The sequence below is a fragment of the Lucilia sericata genome, unplaced genomic scaffold (genome assembly GCF_015586225.1).
Source record: "Lucilia sericata isolate MDLA Ls3-8-SP2 unplaced genomic scaffold, ASM1558622v1 Contig000314F_arrow, whole genome shotgun sequence".
In the NCBI taxonomy this organism is placed as follows: domain Eukaryota; kingdom Metazoa; phylum Arthropoda; class Insecta; order Diptera; family Calliphoridae; genus Lucilia; species Lucilia sericata.
This window is the reverse complement of record NW_023994338.1, coordinates 115,961-139,091: the sequence shown is the minus strand read 5'-3', so window position 1 is coordinate 139,091 and position 23,131 is coordinate 115,961. Positions and strand designations below refer to the sequence as shown.

Here is a 23,131-nt window from a genome sequence, read left to right as displayed (position 1 = left end):
GAAAGAAGTTAATTTTCCGACAAATTAAATGGAATTTTATTAATAAATGAAATATCAAACACTTTTCTAATTAAAAAACAGTTTAAAAATAAACAATTGCATAGAAACTACATTGAAATTCAAAAATTTAACGTCTTTTTCCTTAACTTCCTATTTAGTTTTCTCACAAACTTGGCAGCACTGTATCGTTGTAGATTTAGCGCCATCTATTGTCTTGGCTATTGTCATTTGAAAAAGCAAGAAATCGATGTGGCAACATTTCGTTAATTTTGGTACCGGCTTAAATAAAACGATCTGGTAACACTCGTAAATTATCTTGAGTTGCCAGCTTGTTTAAAGAAATTCGCAAAAATATTTATAGTTGCCGGACTGTTTTTGTTAAGCCGGTGCCAAAATTAGCAAAATGTTGCCACATCGATTTCTTGCTTTTTCAAATAAAGTAAATCAAAACAATAGATGGCGCTATTATTACCATATAACAGTGCTGCCAAGTTTCTAAACATTTATTCTAACAAAAAGCCGCTTCCTGTTGCGCCGTAAAGCGTTAATATGAATTAATTTAAACAGATTTTTTGCATTAAATAAGTTGCAACTTTTTGTTTATTATTTGTGTTAAAAAAACTGTCCCATTAGAAATACATGTTTCGAACGATTATTTAAAATATGAATGTTATTTAAAAAGTTATCCTAAATGGGTCTCAATTATACGGGAAAATGGGTGTAATTTGAATATTTTTTGTTTGTTTGAACGTGTGAATTTTTTAAAATATTTAATACATAACTCTAAGAATTAAAGATAAACTAAAAAAGGTTTGAATGATGATTACTTACAACACTAACATACATATATGAATATAACATATCTAAGCACCTACTCAGTATATATTTATATTTAAATGAGAGAGGGGCGAGGGGACTGACGACAACGATGACGACGACGTATGCTATATATAAACAACAAAACGTAAAAACCTTACGACAAGACAACACGTCTCATATTAGAATTTTATACATCAGTCCAATATCACTACATCGTCATCCTCCACCTGGGGCGAGATCACAGTTTTTGACCTACTTGTTGTTGTTGGCGAAGAGGAGGGTTTTGCGTTGTCTTTGCCTTTTTGCTGTAAAAATTGACTGATCAACTTATTTTTAGCTGGTGTAGGAATTTGTTGACCCCTGGCTACCGACATTAGTAAAGGCACTCGTTTTTTCTCTTTCGATGTGGTGGGTGTGTTAGATTTTGTTTCTGTGCCGCCAAATTTATCAGTGGACGACGACGTATTCGTTGTTGATGCAGGTGAATTCTGTAATTTTGAGGCCTTTTCTTCTGCCGTTAGAACTTTCGTAAATTTTGTTATTTGTGATGTTGCAGCATTTTTGCCCTTTGCACTATCCTCTGCTACAACAGGTGTAGTTGTAGTGCTTTCGTTTTCATCGGTTTTAACCTCTTTGTCGGACTTTACAAATTTGGGTGGCAATGTATATTCCCAAGAATTTTGTAATTCCAACGACGGCAATTCCATTTTATTTAAACTGTCTTGTTTAACTACCCAACACAAACGTCTTTTGGCCTTTTTCTTCTTTTTTGCACCGTCAGTGGCAGCATCATCGTTGGCTTGTTCCACCTCCAGCATAGTAGCAGCAGTGGCATCTATTGCTTGCCATTCAGCCATTTCATCAATTTTATCACGTACTACTGATTTCAGAGGTTTGCGTAAATCTCCATTTTTAACAGATTCCTCCGTTTTCTCAATATAGGCGATAAATTCATTAATTAAAAAGTTTTTCGAGTGATTATTGCCATGTAATAGCCGTATAAGATCTTTAATCATGCTATCGGATAAACTTATAGGTTTTAATTTTTCCGCATTAGGTTTCTCCACATTTCCATTTGTTGCGCCTGAAGGTGATAAGGAAGGTTCTGCGGATCTGTCTCCTTCCGGTTCTTCAACGAGTGGTGGTTCGGTGAATAGCATGGCTTTTTTCTCTAAAGTATCCCATAAAATTCTTGCACATTCCGCCGGTTGATTGCCGTTTATGTCAGTCCATATACATCCTATTAAGCGGGGCTTTATTTTTTCTGTTTTCTTTTTCATTTCTTGGGCAAACTCCTGTTGTAGTATTTGCAATTTAGCCTTTTGTGCCTCTCGCGTATTGTCATCGCCCATACCGAATTCATCTTCGTTTTGTAATTCTTCATCACTCAAGTGACCATGGGGTACAAACCATTCGTTATCTACTTCATAGTCATCATCCTCTGATTCCTTTTCTTTGTCGTCATCACTGCCATCCTCCAGTGATTCACCAGGTTCTTCTTCTTCCCACTCGTCGTCGGAATCTACCTCGTAATCAAAGAATTTCTAAAAATAAAAAGCAATTGACATAAATCTTTCTGCTGGTAGAAAATTTCAACTTTCATAAAATCCTTGAACGTAAAACTCTTTCATTACTTACCTTGTCTTGAGCAAAAGGCTTTCTAGGTTTAACCACAGCTGATTTTTTGCGCCAAGTTCCATAGTAGGGAGGTCTACGATTATCATGAAATTTATAAAATTTAACACGCATTTCTTCACGTATATAGGCTGGTGTATCTTCTACAATCTCTTGACCAACACGTTCCAATTCATCTTCTATAAATATAAACAAAAAATTATTTAACATTTCTAACTCAAAGAAAGCATAGAATAAGCAAATAACATCTACTTACCCACAAGTATGACATCATCTTTTGATTCTGTAGATGGCCGCCGCCATTTGCCAGGCAATATTTTACCAGAACGTAGTTCACTTAAATACAATTGAGTTTTTGGCAGAGGTTTGCGTCTTACCACATCCTCCTCTTCATCATCATCGTCATTTTTACAGCCCAGCAGGTTATCTAGGCGATTTTTGGCCTCCGGCGTGAAAATTTTACGTATTACCGGCGCCAGTTTCATATCACCTTTAACTTGAAACGGTCTAAAAGCCAACAGTTTGTTGTCGTCTCCTGTATTGCTATCCTCCTCATTTTTAAGCTGTGCTTGATTTGGAGTTTTCGCCACAAAGAATTTTGTAAAGGCTTGAGCCGCTTTTTTCTTTTTTAATTCAGCTTCTTCTTTTTCTTGCTCTTTACGTTTGCGTTCCTCTTCCTTTTTGCGCAATTCTTCTTCTCTTGCTTCGTTCTTTTTACGTTTTTCTTCATTTTTAACTTCCAACTCGGCCAGACGTTTACGTTCTTTTTCATCACGTTCTTTGCGCTTTTGTTCTTCTTTTTCTTCACGCTCTTTGCGACGTTGTTCTTCTTTCTCCTCGCGTTCACGTTTTTTGGCCAATTCTTTTTCTTCTTTCTCCTGTTGTTTTTTTAGTTTTTCTTCCTGCAATTTGCGTTCTTTCTCTTCACGTGCTTTTCGTCTTTGTTCCATAAGCTTAGCTTGTTTTGGTGTTTGATTTTTCGTAGACGTAGACTTCATGGACTTACCATCCTTAAGCGATTCTAGAGTACTGTTGTGTTTTGTTTTGGAATTCTCACTCATATCAGATGAAACATTAGCGCCCTTGCCATTTAAATTATCCCTTTCGTCGTCGGCCTCATTGTCATTGTCACTTAGAACACTTTCGTCTAGCTCTTCTTCTTTATCATTTTCGGGGTTTTCGATTTTCTCTTCATCCGATGAACTAGAAATTTGTTGAATTTCATCTTTTTCCTCATCTTCGGGGGATTCTTCTGGCGATTGGTTTTTGGTTTGTGGAGAAGTTTTATTTTTGAGTTCTTGTTTGGTTTCTTTCTCTTTGTTGGTAGTTTTATTAACTGTCCAGTTTTTAATACTTTGCTCAGAAGGCTTTTTGGAACTTTCCTTCTTTGAATTATCTTTTCCACTCAATGTTTTTGTTATTGACCTCGTTACAGTTGTTTTGCTTTTTACTTCTTCCACTTCCTTCTCCTCTTCATGTTCTGAGTCTAAGGTAATGGTTTCAACTTCCTTTTAAATGAAAATAAAAAATATAAATTATCAAGAAAATTTTGAGTTCTTTGTACAGTTGCGTACAAAAAAGCATATGATAACCCTAAAATTTATTAAAATATGGTTTATATAATTGTTCCATCAGTTACGCCGCAGTAAAGAAAGTACATATCGTCACCTGAAATGCAAACTTCCCTAACTAACCAAAAATTCAAAATCGATTTTATTGTTGAAGTCCAATTTATCCATTTTTAGATACTCCATTGCCAACTATCATAACAAATGATAGATTTCACTATTAAACAATTTATTTACTACAAATAAATCGCGTTGTTAGAAATAAACTTTTCAATTTAAATAGTTTTTTGCTTCTCCTGTAAAATTTCGAAAACGTTAGACGGGACCGTTTGCGTTTTAGGTGACGATATGTAGCTAATTAATTAGTTTGAAAGGGGATGTATATATATCCAATCCGAAGATATACATCTTGACCGAAGATAAAAACCTCGGGCCTGTTGTGCGCTTCTTTACCAGTGACTCAGGTGGGAATCGAACCCACCACCTCAGATCTACCAGATCAGAACACTAACCACTAACCTACAGGAGGCCAATACAGGAGTACATAGGAGTTATTATTATAAAAAACATTTTTGTCAAAAAAACCTATATCACATTCGATTTTATCATATTAACAATTATATTGTCCACTAACTCTTAACTCCATACTCCTTAACTCCAATATTTTATAAAAATTCGACGAAAAACAAAATACCACTTATAATAACACTTCCTAGGGGTTTATTTTACTTTTGCTACCGCGCCCTTTTTTATAAAGCATGCAACATTATTGTAAAACACACCAATATATTTAAATTATTTTATAATTTTATAACAAATAACACTCACCTGTTCTTGTTCATCATTCTTAGATTTAGCATTTTTTGTTTTATCACCATCATCCACATCACATTCCGTATTTAATTTTTTACGTTTTTGAGGATTTTGTTCAACAGCAATTTCCTCAATATCATCACTCGATAATTCTTGTGCCGAGTGATTATGAGAACCTTCTGCTGTTGAGTTGTTGAGTGACGACAATTGATGTAGTTTTGATTTTCTACGTTTCTTTTTGCCAGCACTTAAGGGTAATTTTATTTGTAATTTTGAGGCACTGCCATTTTTGTCCTTTTGAGCGCTAGATGTTTGTGGTGTTCCTGCACCGTTTCGTTTGTCTTTAGCAGTAGCTTTTGGAGTCTTTAAAGCTAAATCTTTTTTGCCCACAGCACTAATAACAGAAGTATTATTAATATCTTCATTATTGGTTTCACCTTCAACGTCCTCGTCATCATCATCATCCAAAAGTGAGACAACAACCTCCGATGTGGTGTGTTCTTTGTTGTTGGTCTTCTTTTTCTTAGTTGCCGCCTTTAAAATCTCAACATTTTCTTTGCTTACATTATCGTCAGCATCAATAAGAACAACGGCACCACTAGCAACATCATCATCGGTATCATCATAAGACAGTTTACGCTTTCTACCATCTGTAGAATGGCTATCTTTATCCTTGTCCCCTGCAGTTGTTAGTGGTGTTGCAGTGGTTTTTGAGCCAACCGGCGATGTGCCGGGGGCAATAACTTTAAATGGTAGTCGTGCTTGTTTCAATTTTTTGGCACTAGATTTTTCTGCATTGTTGTTTGTGGAAACACTATCATCTTGGACCGTATTTGTTTTCGGTGTACTACCACTTGTAGAATTGCGCATTATTCGCAAATCTTTCTTGCACTTGAGATTTTTTACAATTCAAAGTAAATAACAATAATTAAAATTTAAAAAAATAATAAAAACACCAGATTTAATCCACTTTATTTAGCACGAAAAAATAAATAAAGCTACACCAAATAAAAAAATGTTTCTGAAAAATGACAGAAAAACGCGCGAACTGCTAAACAAAGTCATGGGATGCCAGATCAATAAGATCTGCAAAATTGTTTGCCGGTAGAACCGGCATTGGGAAAGTTAACCATTTAGTTTAGCAAAACTATTCAAATTATTAGCTCTCTAGAGAAATAATCCTAATATGTTATTCCATATTTATTATAAAAGCATTAAACGTAGCTTTTATTATAAAAAGTAGCTGTCCTAGTTTATTTTTGATCATTTCATGGAATTTTAAGTTATTTTTTGTTAAACAGTGGCATCCTTTATAATTAAATAGAATTGCCGTATAGTTGCTTACTAAAAGTTAGTATTTTGGTACGTTTTTAGCACATCTGTGATATTGTTTTAGTAAGACCTTTTTATTGCAACTCTAATTGAACGTTAACTGCCAAGTGTTAATTAATGCAACATAATTGCAATTAAAGAAATTACTAACAGCATACATTTATTATTATTTTTATAGGAATTTTAAATAACTAAACACTTACAAATATTTTGAATAAAATTTATTCGCCGGAATTTAAAATTTCTACAAACTTTATTCTGTTGAACAAAAATAGGGTTTCTATGCAGAGAATTTGTATGTATTCACATAAGAAATCTTTGTTGGGAGTAGGACATTTTTATACAGAATCAAATTTATATTTCGGGGGAATGTGGCTGATATTTAAAATATTTTCCCAATAATGAAAAAAGATACATACATATGTATGTACATACATGTATGTAGGTGTTTTTTTTATTCGTATATGTGTTAGTTTTTTTGAAAGACGGGAAGGAACCCAAAACTAGAACAGTTGTCGCTTAAGTTGATTCCGATTTGGGTGGAAATGATGAATTGCAAGTTTGTCAGGGGTACGTTAAGAAGGATCTTAGAGACACCATAAGGATCTTAACCCGACACTATTAAATTACACAATAGAACAGGCCATGACCACAATATTGTGGTCAAAGCCCAACTAATATTTTTTACAAATTCAACTGCCCATATTTTGGATAGATTAATTGATACATATGTTCTTTTGTTCTTGATCTTCTGAAATCTCTAATTATCTGATGGGCAAAATAGAATATCCGAGTTTTAAATTTTGTTAGAATGTCATATTTCCTCTTAAAAATAAAATGTTACCTTAATTCGATTTTAAGTTCAAATCATCACTGTTGACTAAAAATCTTTTTTTAGTTAGTTTGTTTGAAAGGAGGATGTATATACATCAAATCCGAAGGAATATACCCAGGCCTCTATCGGGCCTATTGTGTGATCCTTAACCAGCGCCTCAAGTGGGAATCGAACCTGACCACCTCCGTTTTACCAGACTAAAACACTACCCACTAACCTACCGGAAGTCACAAAATTTTATTTAATAATTAAATTTTTACAAAAACCCGATTTTTAATAAAAATGAATAAATTTTTAATAAATAACTTTTTTAAAAATTCCAATTTTTTATAGAAATCCGATTTTCAAGAATAATTAAAAATTTTATCATAAGTCCGAATTTTAGCTCAAATTGCGGTTTTCCACTAAAAATCCAATTTCTTACTAATAATCAGATTTTTTACTAAACAATCAAAGTTTCCACACAAAATGCTATTTTTCGCAAAAAACATAATTTTCACTAAGAGTGAGATGCTTCACTGAATATAAAATTCGTTACTATAGATCTGATTTTTCTCTATAAATATTGTTTTTTAGACAAATCAGATTTTTCCCAAAAATATTATATTTCAAAATTTTGTTAATGGGAATTCTAAGTTTAAAAGCCGTTTTTACTAAATTTTACTAAAATTTTGATTTAAGCTATAATTAAATTTGTATCCAGACATTATTTTATTAAATCCAATTAAATTGTTCACGAAAAAACTGCTAAAAAATCGGTAAATTTAGAAATCCCCTTAACCAACAAACCTATAAAAATGTTTATTTAAAAAATATTTTACATAATTTGCGCATTTTTTTTTAATTAAATGCAAAAAATAGAAACAAAATAAATAAAATAAATAATTAAAAAATATTTTACACTAACTAAGCAAATGTATTTTTATTTAAATTTTATTTTTAATTTTTATAATTACAGATCTTTAAATATGAGTTTTATTTTAGATGTATTTATTATTTTCATTATACTTGTTTTTCACCTTCATTTCATTTTTATCATCATCATTATTATTATTATTATTGAATAATTTAATTAATTTTCTTTTTCATTTTTCATAAATTTATTTTGTTTTATATTTTTGGGCTTTTTTTCTTTTATTTTCAAAAATTATAAAATAAAAAAAGGTATAAATGTGTTGTGTGTTTGTGTTTTTCATTCAAACGGTCATTTTACTGTTTTAAATATTTTTTATTAATGATTTGTATTATTTTTATTATTATTATTAAATCATATAAGACGCTTTTGGAAAAAGTATTTATTTTTCTTTAGACTCATGTATATAAACATGTTTATATACATACTTATGTGTATAACTGTGTATGTATCTAAATAATGTTTGGATGTTGCAAGTTTTACAGCGATAATGCAGCAGTACGTTTTGTTTGATATTCGATTAATGCTTGACTGAACACATTGCCCCTTAAGATAGATTCGTTTTTCCGATTTTTCACCTATTGTCCCCATAGCTATTTATGTATTTTGTATGTAACAGGTGAAACAAGATTTGACGTCAAATCGTCAAAATCACTTATTGATCCAACCTGTTCAGTTCGCACACTATATGATAGGTTAGGGTTTTTACTTGATTTGATTTATTTACGAATAAGATGTGACTAAGTGAAAAATAGAGTAGCGGATGAGTGAGTAATAAACCGAAAATGTGTAATGTTTATCGTATTTTTTGAATGCATCACAAAAATGAAATACGTACATTTTTTGTGTATGTTTTCTGTGTGGATTTATAAAAATTCAAAAGTATAAACTGTTTATGATTTTTTTTTTTTTTGTTTTCTTTAAATTTTTGTTACAAATTTTTATTTATTAAAATACGTAATAATAGTGGAGTGTGTTTTATTGTATGTGTTGTATATATGATTATTTTTATTATAATTTTTTTGTATTGAGATTGAGTGCGTAATTTTTAGATAAGTTTCCAGCAGAATGGGGTGGGTGGGCGCTATTATTGAATTGATTTTTTTGTGTTTTTTGCAATAAGAATACAAAATGGTACATACATACGTTCTTTCTGATAATGACTAGGTCTAAATTTATGATAAAATTATATCGGAAATGAGCGTTTCTTTTATTATTTTTATAAAAATATTAAAATTCAAAATATTGTTAAGGTCCTAAATTAAGCGGCAATTGTGAGGTTATAATGATTTAAAGGGTTAGCCTGTCTAATCTAGATGGAAAATTAATCTTAAATATTAAGGGTTCTTTTATATTGAAGTTAATATTTTTGGGCCTTTAAGTTATATCCTCAATTAAAGCTATGTACCTTAAAAAATTACTATAGTCTAAACTATAGGAAAGATTATAGTCTAAACTATAGACAAGACAAAAATCTAAGGAGAGTGTGATGAATATCGTATAAAATTAAAACGCGCGTACTTATAACATGACAACTATAGACTATAGTCTTGACTATAATTTTGCCAATAGTCTTGTCTATAACTTTGACTATAGTCTCTCGTATATAGTTTCCACTATAGCCTAGACTATAGTATAGTTTGGACAATAGTCTTGTCTATTTTAGACCATAGCCTTGACTATACTTTAGACTATCGTCCTATTTTTAAGGTACATATGTATATAGCTTTTATCGAGAACTATAGTAAAGACTATAGATTGAGTTATAGTCAAGACTATAGTTTAAACTATAGTCAAAACAATAGTATAAATTCTATTGTCAAGAGTATAGTCTATTTATAGGCATGACTATGGTATAAATTATAGCTATAGCTAAACTAGTCAAGTCTACTATACTATAGTCAAAACTACTAAACATAGTCAAGATTATAACCTAAACTGTAGTCAAAACTATAGCCTTAATTGTAGTCAAGACTATAGTCTAAACTCTAGTCAAGACTATAGTCTAAACTCTAGTCAAGATTATAGACTAAACTCTAGTCAAGACTATAGTATAAACTATAGTCAAAGCTACAGTCTAAACTATAATCAAGGCTATAGTCTAAACTATAGTTAAGGCTATAGACTAAACTATAGTTAAGGCTACAGTCTAAACAAATATCAAGATTATAGTCTCAATTATAGTCAAGTTTAAATGATAAACCAGACTCTTCGAAAACTCCTTAAATATAGATCGGCCATAAATTAAAACATCTAAAAACCTCAAAATGACTATACATTTTAAAAAAATCATAAAAATAGACCCACAAAACTGGCCTTTTAAAATCTGAAAATTTACTCAAAATAAATTTTGTTTTGAATTAACAGATTTTTATAAGACAACTCTCATCAGCGCTATGCTTAATCTGCCGGCTGCACTGCACTAGTAAATTAAAAATCTACAAGCTACAGTGAAGCAGAAAATTCTTTAAACATTTCTAAACAAAATTGTAAAAAATCGCTCATATTTGTTTGTTATTACTTTTATAAATGAATGAATATAACTAACACACACATAAAATACTAACTTTTTTAAGCAAAATAAAAAAAAGAAAAACGCCAAACAAAATTAATGTATTTAAATAAATTTTAAAAACGATATATATAGTTTAAATATATAATAATATACTTATACATATAAATAAACTCTGATACAGCGAAAAAGTTATGAAATACAACAAACAAGTTTAAAAATATAAATAAAGTGAAATTAAAAAAAAAACAAATTAACACTAAATAATAGATAAATAATACATTTACATAAGAATGATAATTTTTTTTATATATATTTTTAAATAGTATATTTGTTTATCATATATAATATAAAAAAATTTTTTTAATAATACATAGTTTATAAATTGCAAAAACAAATAAAAATCATATAACAGTATTCTAAATGCAAATATAATTATAAACCAAAAGAAAATATAATAGATAAAATATATAATGTTTTTAATTTTATAAAATATTAGAATTATATATGTATGTAATGCGTAAAATGTGCGTGTTAGGACTTAAATTTAATATGGCTTAAAAAGTTTTAGGACACACTTTTTGATTTTCTTTAAAATATATTGTGTGCGTTTATTTTTCAAAAGAAAATTTTTAATTGTTAAATTCAAAAAAAAAAAAAAGATTTGGTGAAGTTTTTTTTTTGGCTGGCTGTTTTTTAATTGTTTTCTGAAGTTTATTTTTTCAAAAAGTTTCTTTTAAAAATTTTCCTTTTTAGAAAATTGCAACATATTATAAATTTATGAAACATTTACAAATCACAGCAAGCCATAAATATAAACATAATTATTAAATAAGCGAATTACTAAAAATGTATAGCAACTGTTTAAGCGAAGGACCAATTTATAATAATTAAACAGACATTTTTTTTTTTCATTTATTTAAAAAAGTTCTTACATTTTAATCGGTAGTTAAAACATTATCAGTATAAGAATTTAGATATAAAAAAAGTTAGATAGAGATTTTATTGATATGAACGCAGCTATGTGATTAGGTAAACTACTTTAATGGCAAATTTCATGATAAATTTGTTCGTTTTTCATTCTCTCACATTCTCACATGGTTTCATTATATTCAAAATGTGATTCAGATCTCTTCTAAAGTAATTTGATTATTTTATAAAACCTTGATTTAATGCTTTGAATATTTTGTAAGTAAGTCAAATTTACAGGCCGACAAAATCTGAATGCTGCGCTGAATCCGAATCTATAGTATCATCTATACTCTGGACTATAGTTTATAGTCTGGACTATATTACATAGTCTGGAGTATAGCTGATAGTCTGGACTATAGCACATAGCATGAATTATAGTTTATATTTCGGACTAAGTTTATAGTTTGGACTATATTTTATAGCCTATTGTCAGTATTATAGACTACAGTCTGGATTATAGTCCTTAGAATGATAGTCTGGACTGTAGTCTAAATTCTGAACTAAAGTGTATAAACTGGACTATGTACCGTAGAATATACAGCCCCGACTATAATCTGGATTAGTCTATTGTCCACAGTTTGGACGATAGTCTGGTTTATTGTTTAAAATTTATAATATAGACTATGTTGTGTAGATATACAGCCCGGACTATAATATGGATTTCAATCTATAGTCTCGACTTTAGTCTGGACAATAGTCTATATTCTATAGTCTGGACTATAGTCTATAGTCTGGACTATAGTCTATAGTCTGGACTATAGTCTATAGTCTGGAGTATAGTCTGGACTATAGTCTATAGTCTGGACTATAGTCTATAGTCTGGACTATAGTCTATAGTCTGGACTATAGTCTATAGTCTGGACTATAGTCTATAGTCTGGACTATAGTCTATAGTCTGGACTATAGTCTATAGTTTGGACTATAGTCTATAGTCTGGACTATAGTCTATAGTCTGGACTATAGTCTATAGTCTGGACTATAGTCTATAGTCTGGACTATAGTTTATAGTCTGGACTATGGTCTATAGTCTGGACTATAGTTTATAGTCTGGACAATAGTCTATAGTCTGGCCTATAGTCTATAGTCTGGACTATAGTTTATAGTCTGGACTATAGTTTATAGTCTGGACTATAGTCTATAGTCTGGACTACAGTCTATAGTCTGGACTATAGTATGTAGTCTGGACTATAGTCTATAGCCTGTACAAAAGTCTAAAGTCTGAACTTTATAATCAGGATTACAGTGAATAGTTAGGACTATAGTCTATAGTCTGAATTATAGTCTATGGTCATTATATATTCTTACGATTTTGCCCTTTTAAGTTGGATATAATATAAAGTTTGTATTTAGAATAGATAGGCTATACATTAGTTAAAATTCAAAACACTACATATGTATGTACATATGTATTTCAATTTGTCACACTTTTAACTGTTATAAAGGGCCTTCACTTTAAGTTGTTATTGTTGATATTATAGTTTAAAACGTGAGATTTAATTTCAATTAGTACAATGTTCAAATGAAGAAGTTAGATTGATGGTTTTTTAGCACACAAATCGAAAAAAAAAAAACAAATAAAAAAGGCACAAGTAAATAAACAAATTTGTTCAAACATACATAAATAGTTTTAAATTAACCCATTTTAAACGGTATGTTAAAAAATCTATAAAAAAGAAAAAAAAATATTAAAAAGAATACAAACCATATTTATTACAAAATATTAGAATTTTTACAAATTTAATTTATAATAAAAACCTTTTTTTAAAGAAATTGAAAAAGAACAACTGTTTGTATATTTTTTTTTAATATAGATTTTATTTTTAAATAAAATTTATTTTATTTGAATAAATAGAATAAAATCCTATAAAATATGCAAATAATATTTAAAAAACTGCGCTATCCCGTAATAAGAATGCGTTTATAGTTTTTTTCATTTATTATTTGTGGCAAATTTCATGTTTAATTTTTGGAAATTTTTAAAGTTTTTAAATTTTGTTAAATATTGAGCCCCAACATTTAAAGTTTTTGTTTTGTTTACAAATTATTGAAATTAAAAAAAAAAAAATCAGAAAGTTGTAATTATTGTGAATTTAACATAAATTTTCAATATAATTTTAAAGTTTTAGAAGATTTTTATAATTTTTTAGTATTTTTAATAAAAATTTCCGACTACTTTGTTACTAAACTCTAATTCTTAATCCAATAAATTGTACAGATTATATTGTTAGTCCGATTTAATTTAAACCAAGCCGAATCTACTCATTCTTAAAACGCCTAATAACAAAGAATATTCAGTATTTTTGAGATTTTGTATTAGGATCGTAGGGAGAAATATCATTAGTCCTACCAACAATTGTCAAAAATTTACATATATAAGTAGACCCTCAAATAGTAATGGGCCCAAAGAGAACATTTCGAAATATTATTTTGAAAGCTGAATGGATACTGATTGCAAATTTTATTTTAATTAATGTTGTGAATTGATTTGGTAACTACGATTGCCGGCCACTGGTCTTACTATAGTCTATAGAGTATGATCAATAGTCTGGACTATAGTTGGCCATTATAGTCTGGGATATAGTCTATAGCCTTTACTATTAATAGTCTGTACTGTCTGTACTGCAGTCTATAATCTAGACGATATACTGAACTGTAGTCTATTGACTGGACTATAGTCTGAGGTCTTTATTATAGTCTATAGTTTTTACTATAGTCTGGACTACATTCTATAGTGTGGACTATTGTATATACTTTGGACTATAGAGTAAAATATAGTTTGGGCAGGCTACAATCTGCACTAAAGTATATAAATTGGTCTGGACTTATAGTACATTCTATACTACTATAAGTCCATACTGGGCTATGATCTGTAGTTGAACTTATGATTTATAGTACGAACTCAGGAATATAGTGTATAATATGGACTATAGTCGAATATTTTTATAATTTAAGTCTGTCTGGACTAAAGAATGGACTTAGGATTAGTGTATAGTCTGTACTCTTGAGGTTTCATTAGATTGAATTGATTAAAACAATTAGAATTTTCTGATTTTTTTTTTTTTAATTTTAAAAGAAGTTTTTTGAATAATATTTTACAAGTAACAATAAAATTTATTTTGGTTTAAAATGGGTTAATTATAGCGTTTTTTTTTTTTTGCCCTCTATAATAAATTAAGTAGTAAATACATAGTTTTATATTTATTTATATTTTGTTTTCATTTTTTTGTAATTTTTGTTTTGCTTTTGACTATACTAAAGAGGAAATGGTTGTTTTTGTAGCATAAAAATATGAGATTTGATTTAAACTCATATTAAAAAAAAACAGAAATACAAAAATTATAACAGAATGTAGAAGAAATAGGTTTTTTGTTTATTTGTTTGTAGGGTATGTATGTTTGTAGGTTTGTATGTAAGTATGTGTTTATGGTATATATTTAATAATGCATTTAACCCATTGTTTTAGTTTGATTTTAATGTAATGTTGTTGTTGTTTGTAGTAAATTATGGGGGACATTTTTTTGTTTGTTTGTTTTGTTTTTTTTTCACATATTCTGCTCCTACTATACTCACTTAATTTTTAATTTATTTTTATATATATTTTTTGTGGTTTTAATTTATTTTTTTTATATAAATTTAGTTACGTTTAGTTTTTTTTTTCATTTATACTTAATTTTTAATAAGGATTTTTATGCATATATAAAATTTGTTTATATTTTTTATTTTTTTAAATTTACTTTTATTTTTTTTTAGAAATTAAAGACCTTAAATACGAAATGTTTTCATTTTTTTTTTTTATTTTTATAAAGTTGTAGTGTATGATTTTTGTTTTTTTATTATTATAATTAAATATTATTATTATATTAATAAATTGTTTTGGTTTTGTTGTTGTTGTTTTTTTATAAGACTTAATAAATTAATTATTCATTGTTATTTGTTGTTGAAGTGGTTTTGTTGTTAGGACTTTCTTTAAATTTATTTAAATAAACTTGCTGTGGTTTTGTAAATGCTTTATCTTGTTTTTTTATCTCTTTCTTTAATATATATTTTTTTTAAATTTTGGTTCTGTGTTAAATATATAATAATATGTAAGTCTCTATAAAAAAAATTAATAAACAAAATTATATGACGTTTTGCTAAAATGATAATAATTTCAAAATTTATGGTTATTTTTGTTGTTGTTTCATTACGGTAGCTAGTGTAATTAAGAAAAATGTAAAAAAAAACAAATTCAATTGAATTCATTTTCGTATATTCAATTTAAGTTGAAGAATTAACAATTGTAAATGATTTGTAGTTTTATTTTTTTCTGTCAATTTGTTTAGTTTTGTTTTTTCTAAACACTCAGCAAATTAATTATTAAATCTTAAATATTTCTTTGTAAGCCAAATTGTTATTATTCAAAGTTTTAAATGCAAAAAGTTTTAAAATGTTTTCAATTCCGGCAAGGGTTTTGAAAAGTAATTCGAAAATGTTATGTTTTGGAATAGTTTAATAGCAATGCTTATGTCACCAATGTTTTAATTTTGGTTTTTTCCGTTTCGAAAGAAGAAGCTCAGGAAACTGCTTTTAACACTAAACTTGAAAGTTTCATTTAATTTCTTAGCTTTCATAAACATTTCTTTCAAAAAGGTATACAATTTTTCGGTAATCGTTCTTTTTTCGAGGAAAAATTAAACAAATTTCGAATATAAACTTTGTTTTCAAAAGCCCAATGGTGGCCCTAGTAGGTCTATTTCTTCGATGTAATCTAAAATAATAGTTGCAGGTTGAAATACTTTATTATAAACAATTTTTTAAAAACTTTTTTGATTTTTATTTAAATTTTGTACGAATTTTGTCAGATAAATTAGTTGAAAATCTAAAACCAGAAAATGATATCTGGAAATTATTATCTTTGGAAATTATTTTCAACACACATGCGTACACATAGACGGAAATCGGAACGAAAGCTTACAAGTTTCATAAATCCCGAGTTAATTACTGAAACTATTCAAAACAAAGCATTTTCATAAAATTTATTAACAATCTAGGCAAAAAAAATTGCGAAACTTTGTTCAAATCGAATCGGTTGTCTATGTAAACAACTCCCCGTTAAAAAAAAAAACTTTTGAAATCATTCATTCTTTACTGAGTGTTTCACAAATATGTAACTGATATAGTACAGGCTGTGGGTGGTGGGTAGTTGGTTAGGGTGTTGTTATTGGTGGTTCAATATGTAGTAAGTATGTATGTGTTGCTGTGTGAGAATGTATTTTCATAATGATCGTTAAATTTAAGAGATTTTTGTTTTTCTTCATTTTAGACAAACTTATTTATGTTTTCTCTATTGTATAATATAATTTGTTTTATAATTAGTTATTATATTTATAAATCTTCCTTTTTTTATCATAAATTTCCTATAAATTTTTTTTTATATACGTTCGTAAGTATATTTTGGTTTGTTTTGTTTTTTTTTTGTGTTCTTAAAGATGATTTTTGTTGTTGTTGCAATGTCGACGAGACGTGTTTTTATTTACCACTTTTTCATAAATAATTTATTTAATTTTTTTTTTTTGTTTTTTGTTTTATGTAATTTATGTAAGTTAATTGTTTATAAGTTGTTTGCTTGAATATGTATGTCGTTATGTATGTATAATGTGTATTTGAGTGTTTGTTTCTGTGTTGTTTGCAGTATTTAGTTCTGTACGTATGTATGCATGTTTATGTTTTTTTTAAACTCAATATGTGCGTGTAAATTGCGCGTGTTATTTTATTTGTTGGTAATTTTATTAATATATTAAATTTTTATTTAAATATATAGTTGTTGTTGTTGTATATATATATGTGTGTGTTTGTATGTGTTGAAAGCTTAGCTTGAGGACACAATTCTTTTGCGTTCATCTCTTGTTTATGTTATTAATTAGAAAAAGGACGCTTGTTGTTTGTTTTAAGCTATTTTTAAATAATTTATTGGGATTTTGTTTTTGTTTCAAAACGTACAATAAAGTAGTTTTCTCATATTTATTTATTTTTTTTTGGTTTAAGCAAAGAAAAAGCATAGTAAGAAAATTTTTTTTTTTTTGAGATTTTTGTTAATAAGTTTTTTTTTTGTTGTTTTTCATAAACTTTAACCACCAGCCTATCAAGCACAAGTAAATCCTTACTTATAGTTTAATTAAAAATGTTTTAAAATATTAAACCTAGAAAAATTTGATAGTTTTCGTCATCTTCTATACAAGTTTAAACACTTTGATCTATTAAAAACTCCTTATCGATGTAAAATTTTCAAAATTATAAGCTAGTTGTCCTTAAAGTTTCTTCTAGTACAAGTTCAAAATCTTTTTCTTTAATAAAAAGTAGTCTTCTGCAATACACGGGCCGAAGTTTTAACTTTTTATTTTACTTAGTTTACTTTATGAATATTTTCTTTTAGAAAAAAAGTAAATTTTTTTTTAAATTTGTGCGTAAAAAGAACTTTTATGCTAAAAATATTGTCGTTTTTGTGCAATGGCCTTTTCAATCGAAATCGCATATTTGAAATAAGTGGTAAATTCCAAAAGTTTCGATTTGATTAGAACATTTTGGAGAGTTTACTTATACATATAGAGCAAATAGTACTGCAAAGTAATTTCTTAGTATTTAAAAATGAAATTAGAAATATTTAAACTTGTACTCTAAATACGTTATATTTCAAAAGTTTTCTTCTTTCAAAAAGTCTTGCGGATTTTGTTAAAATAAATTTATTACTTTGCTCGACTTTTAAAACTTATCGAGAAGTGAAGAATATACAACAAGAGTTGCCTATAGATTTCTATTTTGTAGGAATAATCCACATATGTTAAACACTGATTAGATAAAAACGAGTTAATTTAGGAAAAATTAATGATTTTCAATTCCTTACCAATGATTGAAAATCCTGTTAATAGCATTAGTATTTAAAATTTCGTTAGAAAAAATTTTACTTTTTGAATAAGAAAATGGAACTAAAGTAGTGGCTTTAGATAGAAGTTATTGGCGTACCTAAAGTCGTTTTTTTATTACAAACAAGAAGTTTGCCAGCCGTGAATTATTGCCCCACTGCAGCGCATAAGTATTTCCCAAATGGCTTCTAAATATACGTCTCGTGCTCATCTGTCTAGGAAAGAATAGTTCCATTAACGATACCACTTTATGGGCATTACATATATCATACATAAGAGTTTAAGCTTATTGTCTCAAACTATCTAACTTCATGTTTGTTTACATTTTTTACAAAAATTTCTACTTTGTCTTAATGAAATCTGAAAGTTATAAATTTCTTTTAAAAAAAGTTAACAGGATTGTCTAACAGTTGGTAAGGAACCAAAGACTCTTCTAAAAGTTCCCCTTACTTTAACTTCTCTTCGACAGGACACTCCTCCAAAATACCACAAACTAGCAAACTACAAAAAAAAATTTTTTTTTTGTTTTTTTTTTTTTTTATTTTTAAATAGTAGTGTTTAAATATGTAAATATATGTATGTAGTAGTTAGGAAATACTGTGTGTGTGTATGTTGTTGTTGTGGCTGGTGGTCCATAAAAACAAACAAAGGAAAAAAAAACTTATAATGTAATTTCTTCTTATTACATTTTTTTGTTTAAATTTTCAAGCTTACACATTAAGTGAGAAAAAAATAAATGTTAAAAAAACTAAAAAAAAATAAAAAACAGTAAACAATCATCTAATTTTTGATTTTTTATAATAAAACAAGATATTGAGTATTTCTTAATAAGTTATAAGTTTACAGTTTGTTTTTTTTATATATATTTTAATAAGATTTGTGCAAAAATTGTACGTAAAAATTTCCATTATAAAAAATTAGGAAAAAAATATTATTTTCTTCTTTTTTATATAAATTTTCTTTTTTGGTTTTTAAGAAAAAGAAGTAAAGTTGTTGTTGATGTTGTTGTTTTAAGCTTATTAGATTTGTTTGGTTACAAGAAATACTCAAAACTTAAAGACTAGTGTTGTTTATATTAAAAAATAAAAAATAAGAATCTATGTTTTATATATAGAAATACAAATACATATATATAATATAATATATTGTTGTTGTTTGTTTGGTTGGTTGGTTGCATGTCCCTTTTGACAGAAAAAATCCTCAAACCTGACTTTTTTTTGTTGCTGTTTGTTGTTGTAGTTGTGTTGTAGAGTGACCACGGCATTTATTTATTTGTTTGTTTAAACTATAATGTAGTATAGTAGTAAATAGTTTTCTTTTTCATTTTGTTGTAGGCTTTTGTTTTTGTTGTTGTGTGTATGTGTGGTTGTTGTTGCTGTATTATACTTAAATTTTAAGTTGGTATTTAGTTCCATACACGCAAGAACGAATCCCATGAACCCGTTGCTACTGCCATACCATTCTCGGTGACACCCAGACAAGAAACGCGATTATCATGACCTGCGAGTATGCCCGAACGTTCGGCCTTCATTGTGTCCCAAACATTGCAGTTGAAGTCATCGTAACCAGCTAACAGCAAACGACCACTCTTTGAAAATGCCACCGATGTAATGCCGCAGATGATATTGTCGTGCGAATACATGGCGAGCTCTTGATCGGCGCGAATGTCGAATAGACGACAAGTAGCATCGTCAGAGCCGGTGGCAAACGCCTGACCGTTGGGGAAGAATGTCACGGCGTTGATGTCGGACTCGTGGCCGGGGAAGGTCTGTTTGCAGACACCTTCTCGTATGTCCCACAGTTTTGCGGATGCATCGCAGGCGCCCGACACGAATGTGTGGCAGCCGGGCGCCAGCGATAGAGCCATTACATCGCCGGTATGTCCCAGAAATGATGTTACCTGTTGGCCGGTTTCAATGTCCCACAAGCCGCATGTCATGTCGCCGGAACTGGTGACGATTTGATTGTCGTCCAGAAAACGGCAGCATGACAAATAGCCACCATGACCGGGCAGTTCACGAGAGACTCGTACATTGCCCTCGCGCGTTTTCAGGTTGTAAATTGAACACATGTTGTCAAGACCGCCGCAGGCGACGTAACTGCCGGAGGGCGCATACGCGCACGTCATCACCCACGACGAACGCAGTGGTATGGCATGGACCTTGTTGGTGGTGTGCGAATCCCAAACAATCAGTTTGCCGTCCTGAGAAGCTGATACTAAATTCCGAGAATCGTTGCCCCAGTGCATGGCGTAGATTTTCGCCAAATGGCCTCTAAGTGTACGTCTCGTGCGCATCTGTATACGACCGATGGGTTCCAATGACGAGGCCGCCTGAACCAGACTTGTGTCGCAAGCCGCTTTACGGGCATCACGTATGGCATTCTTAAGGGTCTCGGCTTCTTGTCTCAAACTATCCAACTCATTCATGTTTGTGTCGATTTTTTACAAATAGTTTTTGGGGGGTTTTATATTATAGAATTATTATTTTTAATGATTTTTTTGTATAAAAAAAAGAGTGGCTGTTGCTGTATTTTTTTATTTTTTGTTTTTCCAATTTTTTACTACTACTACTGCTGTTCTTCAGTTTTTTTTTATATGATGATGGTGAAAATCTCTATATCTTTAAAGGTGGTGGTTGGTTGGAAGAAGGCCGCAAATATTTTTTTTTTTTTCATTTTTTTTTTTTTTTGTGAGATTGAGATGATGTTCATATTGTATTGTATCGTATTTGTATATATGACGACGATGAAGTCGAACGAGGAGGGGGTGGTGGTAAATGAGTACAAAAAAAAAGAAATGAAAAGGTGCGGTGTTAGTTATAAAAAAATTTTTCATATCAATTAAACTTTTTATGGAAATATTTTAACACTTACCTAAAATTGTTATATTTCACTTGTAGCCGTGTAGTTAAGTTTTAATTTCCATCCAAAATTGTGCCTTTTTCACAAGTCCAATGATGATAAATTTTCTTTTTTTTATAATTGCCTGGGAGTTCTCCTCTTTTTTTCGTTTCGATTTTCTTCTCCTGTTGAAAAAATAAAAACTGCTGCTTGCTGTATAAATGATTCTCCCTTTTTTTGCTTCGTTCGTCGTAGTCGTCGTTTGACGTCCTCTTCACTTTATCCAACACTTGTATTTTTGTGCTCTTTCTTTACTTTGCCTATTTATTAAGTGTATGTATGTATATATATATATTATTCAGTGCTGCCACATTTTCATACTAAATTACAGAAAATCACCAATAAAGGAAAATAGTAAATCCTTATGAACGAATTTAAGAAAAAAAAAATAATTTTTAATACTAATTATAAAGCAAATCTTGTGAACTCATTTATACAAAGGAAATTATTAATAGCACAGATTGCAGTTGAAATTTCTTTACTTAGCAATATGACTGATGTCTCATACTACTGTTCTGTGTATACATATACTAGCATTTTAACCACAAATTGTAATTATAAATTAGTTATAATAATATTCAATATTGTAGCTAATAACTCATCAATTTATTTTCATATTCATATTTAAAATGTATTTAATTTAGCTTCACTTGTGGCAACACTGATTAAAAAATACAATATTTTTTCTAATGCCTGCCTCTTTTAATACATATATTTTTTCCAACTGTTCTACAATTCCGTTCCGAGTTCGATCGTATTTTAAGACAAGGGGTGAGAATTTTTCATTTCAATTTTTCTATTATTTCATGTTTGTTCAGTTAACATTAAAAATGACTATTTTTTTATAACAAACACCTGAAAAACTTTACATTTTTCTTGTTTCAAAGTAAAAATAATTTTTTAGAATTTTTTTTATCTAAAACACGAATTAATTTACACAAAAAATATTCCTCACTGACTTCGATTTTCTTCACTTTTAGTTTTTTGGTACACCAAAATTGCAATTTGCACCACTAAAGGGGGGAAAACTTTTTGATTAATAATACAACGAAACCAACGAACGAAACGAAAAAAAGAGAGAAACAATACAAATTTAACGAAACATTTTTACAAATATACAGTCCTTTCATTCATTCACACACACACTTAACTTAGGCTCTGGCACCAAAAAAAGGCGAGAACGAGATGAATGTATTGTTTTAATATAGAGCAGAAAATCAATTTAGTACTTTTATTACTCTTTCACTTATTTTTTCTTTTGCTTCTTTTCTATATGTTCTCTGAAAATTCTCAGAAGTAGAGTATTTTTTTTTCTTCATATGCAATAAAAAAAATTCATATCTATATGTACGATTTTCTTGACTTTATATTCATTTTTCACACCTTTTTCTTGGGATTATTCTGACACTTTTCACACTTACGTTTTGTGCAAATTATGCTAATTGTTTTTATTTGTTACACTATTATTATGTTATTTGTTAATTTTTATTGTAAACTATTGTTTATTACAAGCTAAAAAATATTTTTGCTAACAAATTCTTCTATTACACACACACCGCGGACGTACAGCGAAACTTTTTGTTTGACAGATTGGCCAACACCTATAATCTTTTTAACGAAACATTTATTTAGGGTTGTATTCAGAGTACTGTGGCGACAAATATTAACGGCGTCGGCGAGTGATACCAAAAAACGACTGTAAGCCGGTAAAGTTTTAATTTTTTTAAGAAATTTGTAACGGTATTAACATTTATGATTAACTTCCAAATGACTGCAATTAAAATACGTATATTATATTATTTTTTGTTTTGCCTAATATGTTTATTCACAAAATTTCAAAAACTGTTTCAAATGGTCTCGAAAAGTTCTTATTTTTATGTACAAATTATGCTTCTAAATTAAGTTGAGCGACGCAGAGTATGTGGAATATGA

At 29.1% G+C, this 23,131-nt stretch overlaps 2 protein-coding genes across 12 annotated transcripts; both read right to left on the bottom strand.

Moving 5' to 3' along the window:
* Window positions 1-568: 568 nt before the first annotated feature.
* On the bottom strand, window positions 569-6,813 carry LOC119603594 (chromatin assembly factor 1 subunit A). Its single transcript, XM_037955664.1, has 4 exons — window positions 4,851-6,813; window positions 2,711-3,962; window positions 2,458-2,633; window positions 569-2,363 (listed from the first exon to the last, which is right to left on the bottom strand). The coding sequence occupies exons 1-4, from the start codon at window positions 5,703-5,705 to the stop codon at window positions 1,014-1,016; spliced, it is 3,633 nt and encodes a 1,210-aa protein (XP_037811592.1). The 5' UTR covers window positions 5,706-6,813; the 3' UTR covers window positions 569-1,013.
* Window positions 6,814-17,319: 10,506 nt separating this feature from the next.
* Window positions 17,320-22,813, bottom strand: LOC119603590 (guanine nucleotide-binding protein subunit beta-1). 11 transcript variants are annotated; one of them, XM_037955656.1, is made up of 3 exons: window positions 22,621-22,813; window positions 21,173-21,324; window positions 17,320-20,919 (listed from the first exon to the last, which is right to left on the bottom strand). In XM_037955656.1, the coding sequence occupies exon 3, from the start codon at window positions 20,724-20,726 to the stop codon at window positions 19,704-19,706; it is 1,023 nt and encodes a 340-aa protein (XP_037811584.1). In that variant the 5' UTR covers window positions 20,727-20,919; window positions 21,173-21,324; window positions 22,621-22,813; the 3' UTR covers window positions 17,320-19,703. The 11 variants fall into 11 exon arrangements, with proteins under 11 accessions (XP_037811584.1, XP_037811578.1, XP_037811586.1 ...); XM_037955650.1 differs by having other exon boundaries at window positions 21,173-21,459; window positions 22,621-22,808; XM_037955658.1 differs by having other exon boundaries at window positions 22,583-22,806.
* Between the last annotated feature and the right edge of the window lie 318 nt (window positions 22,814-23,131).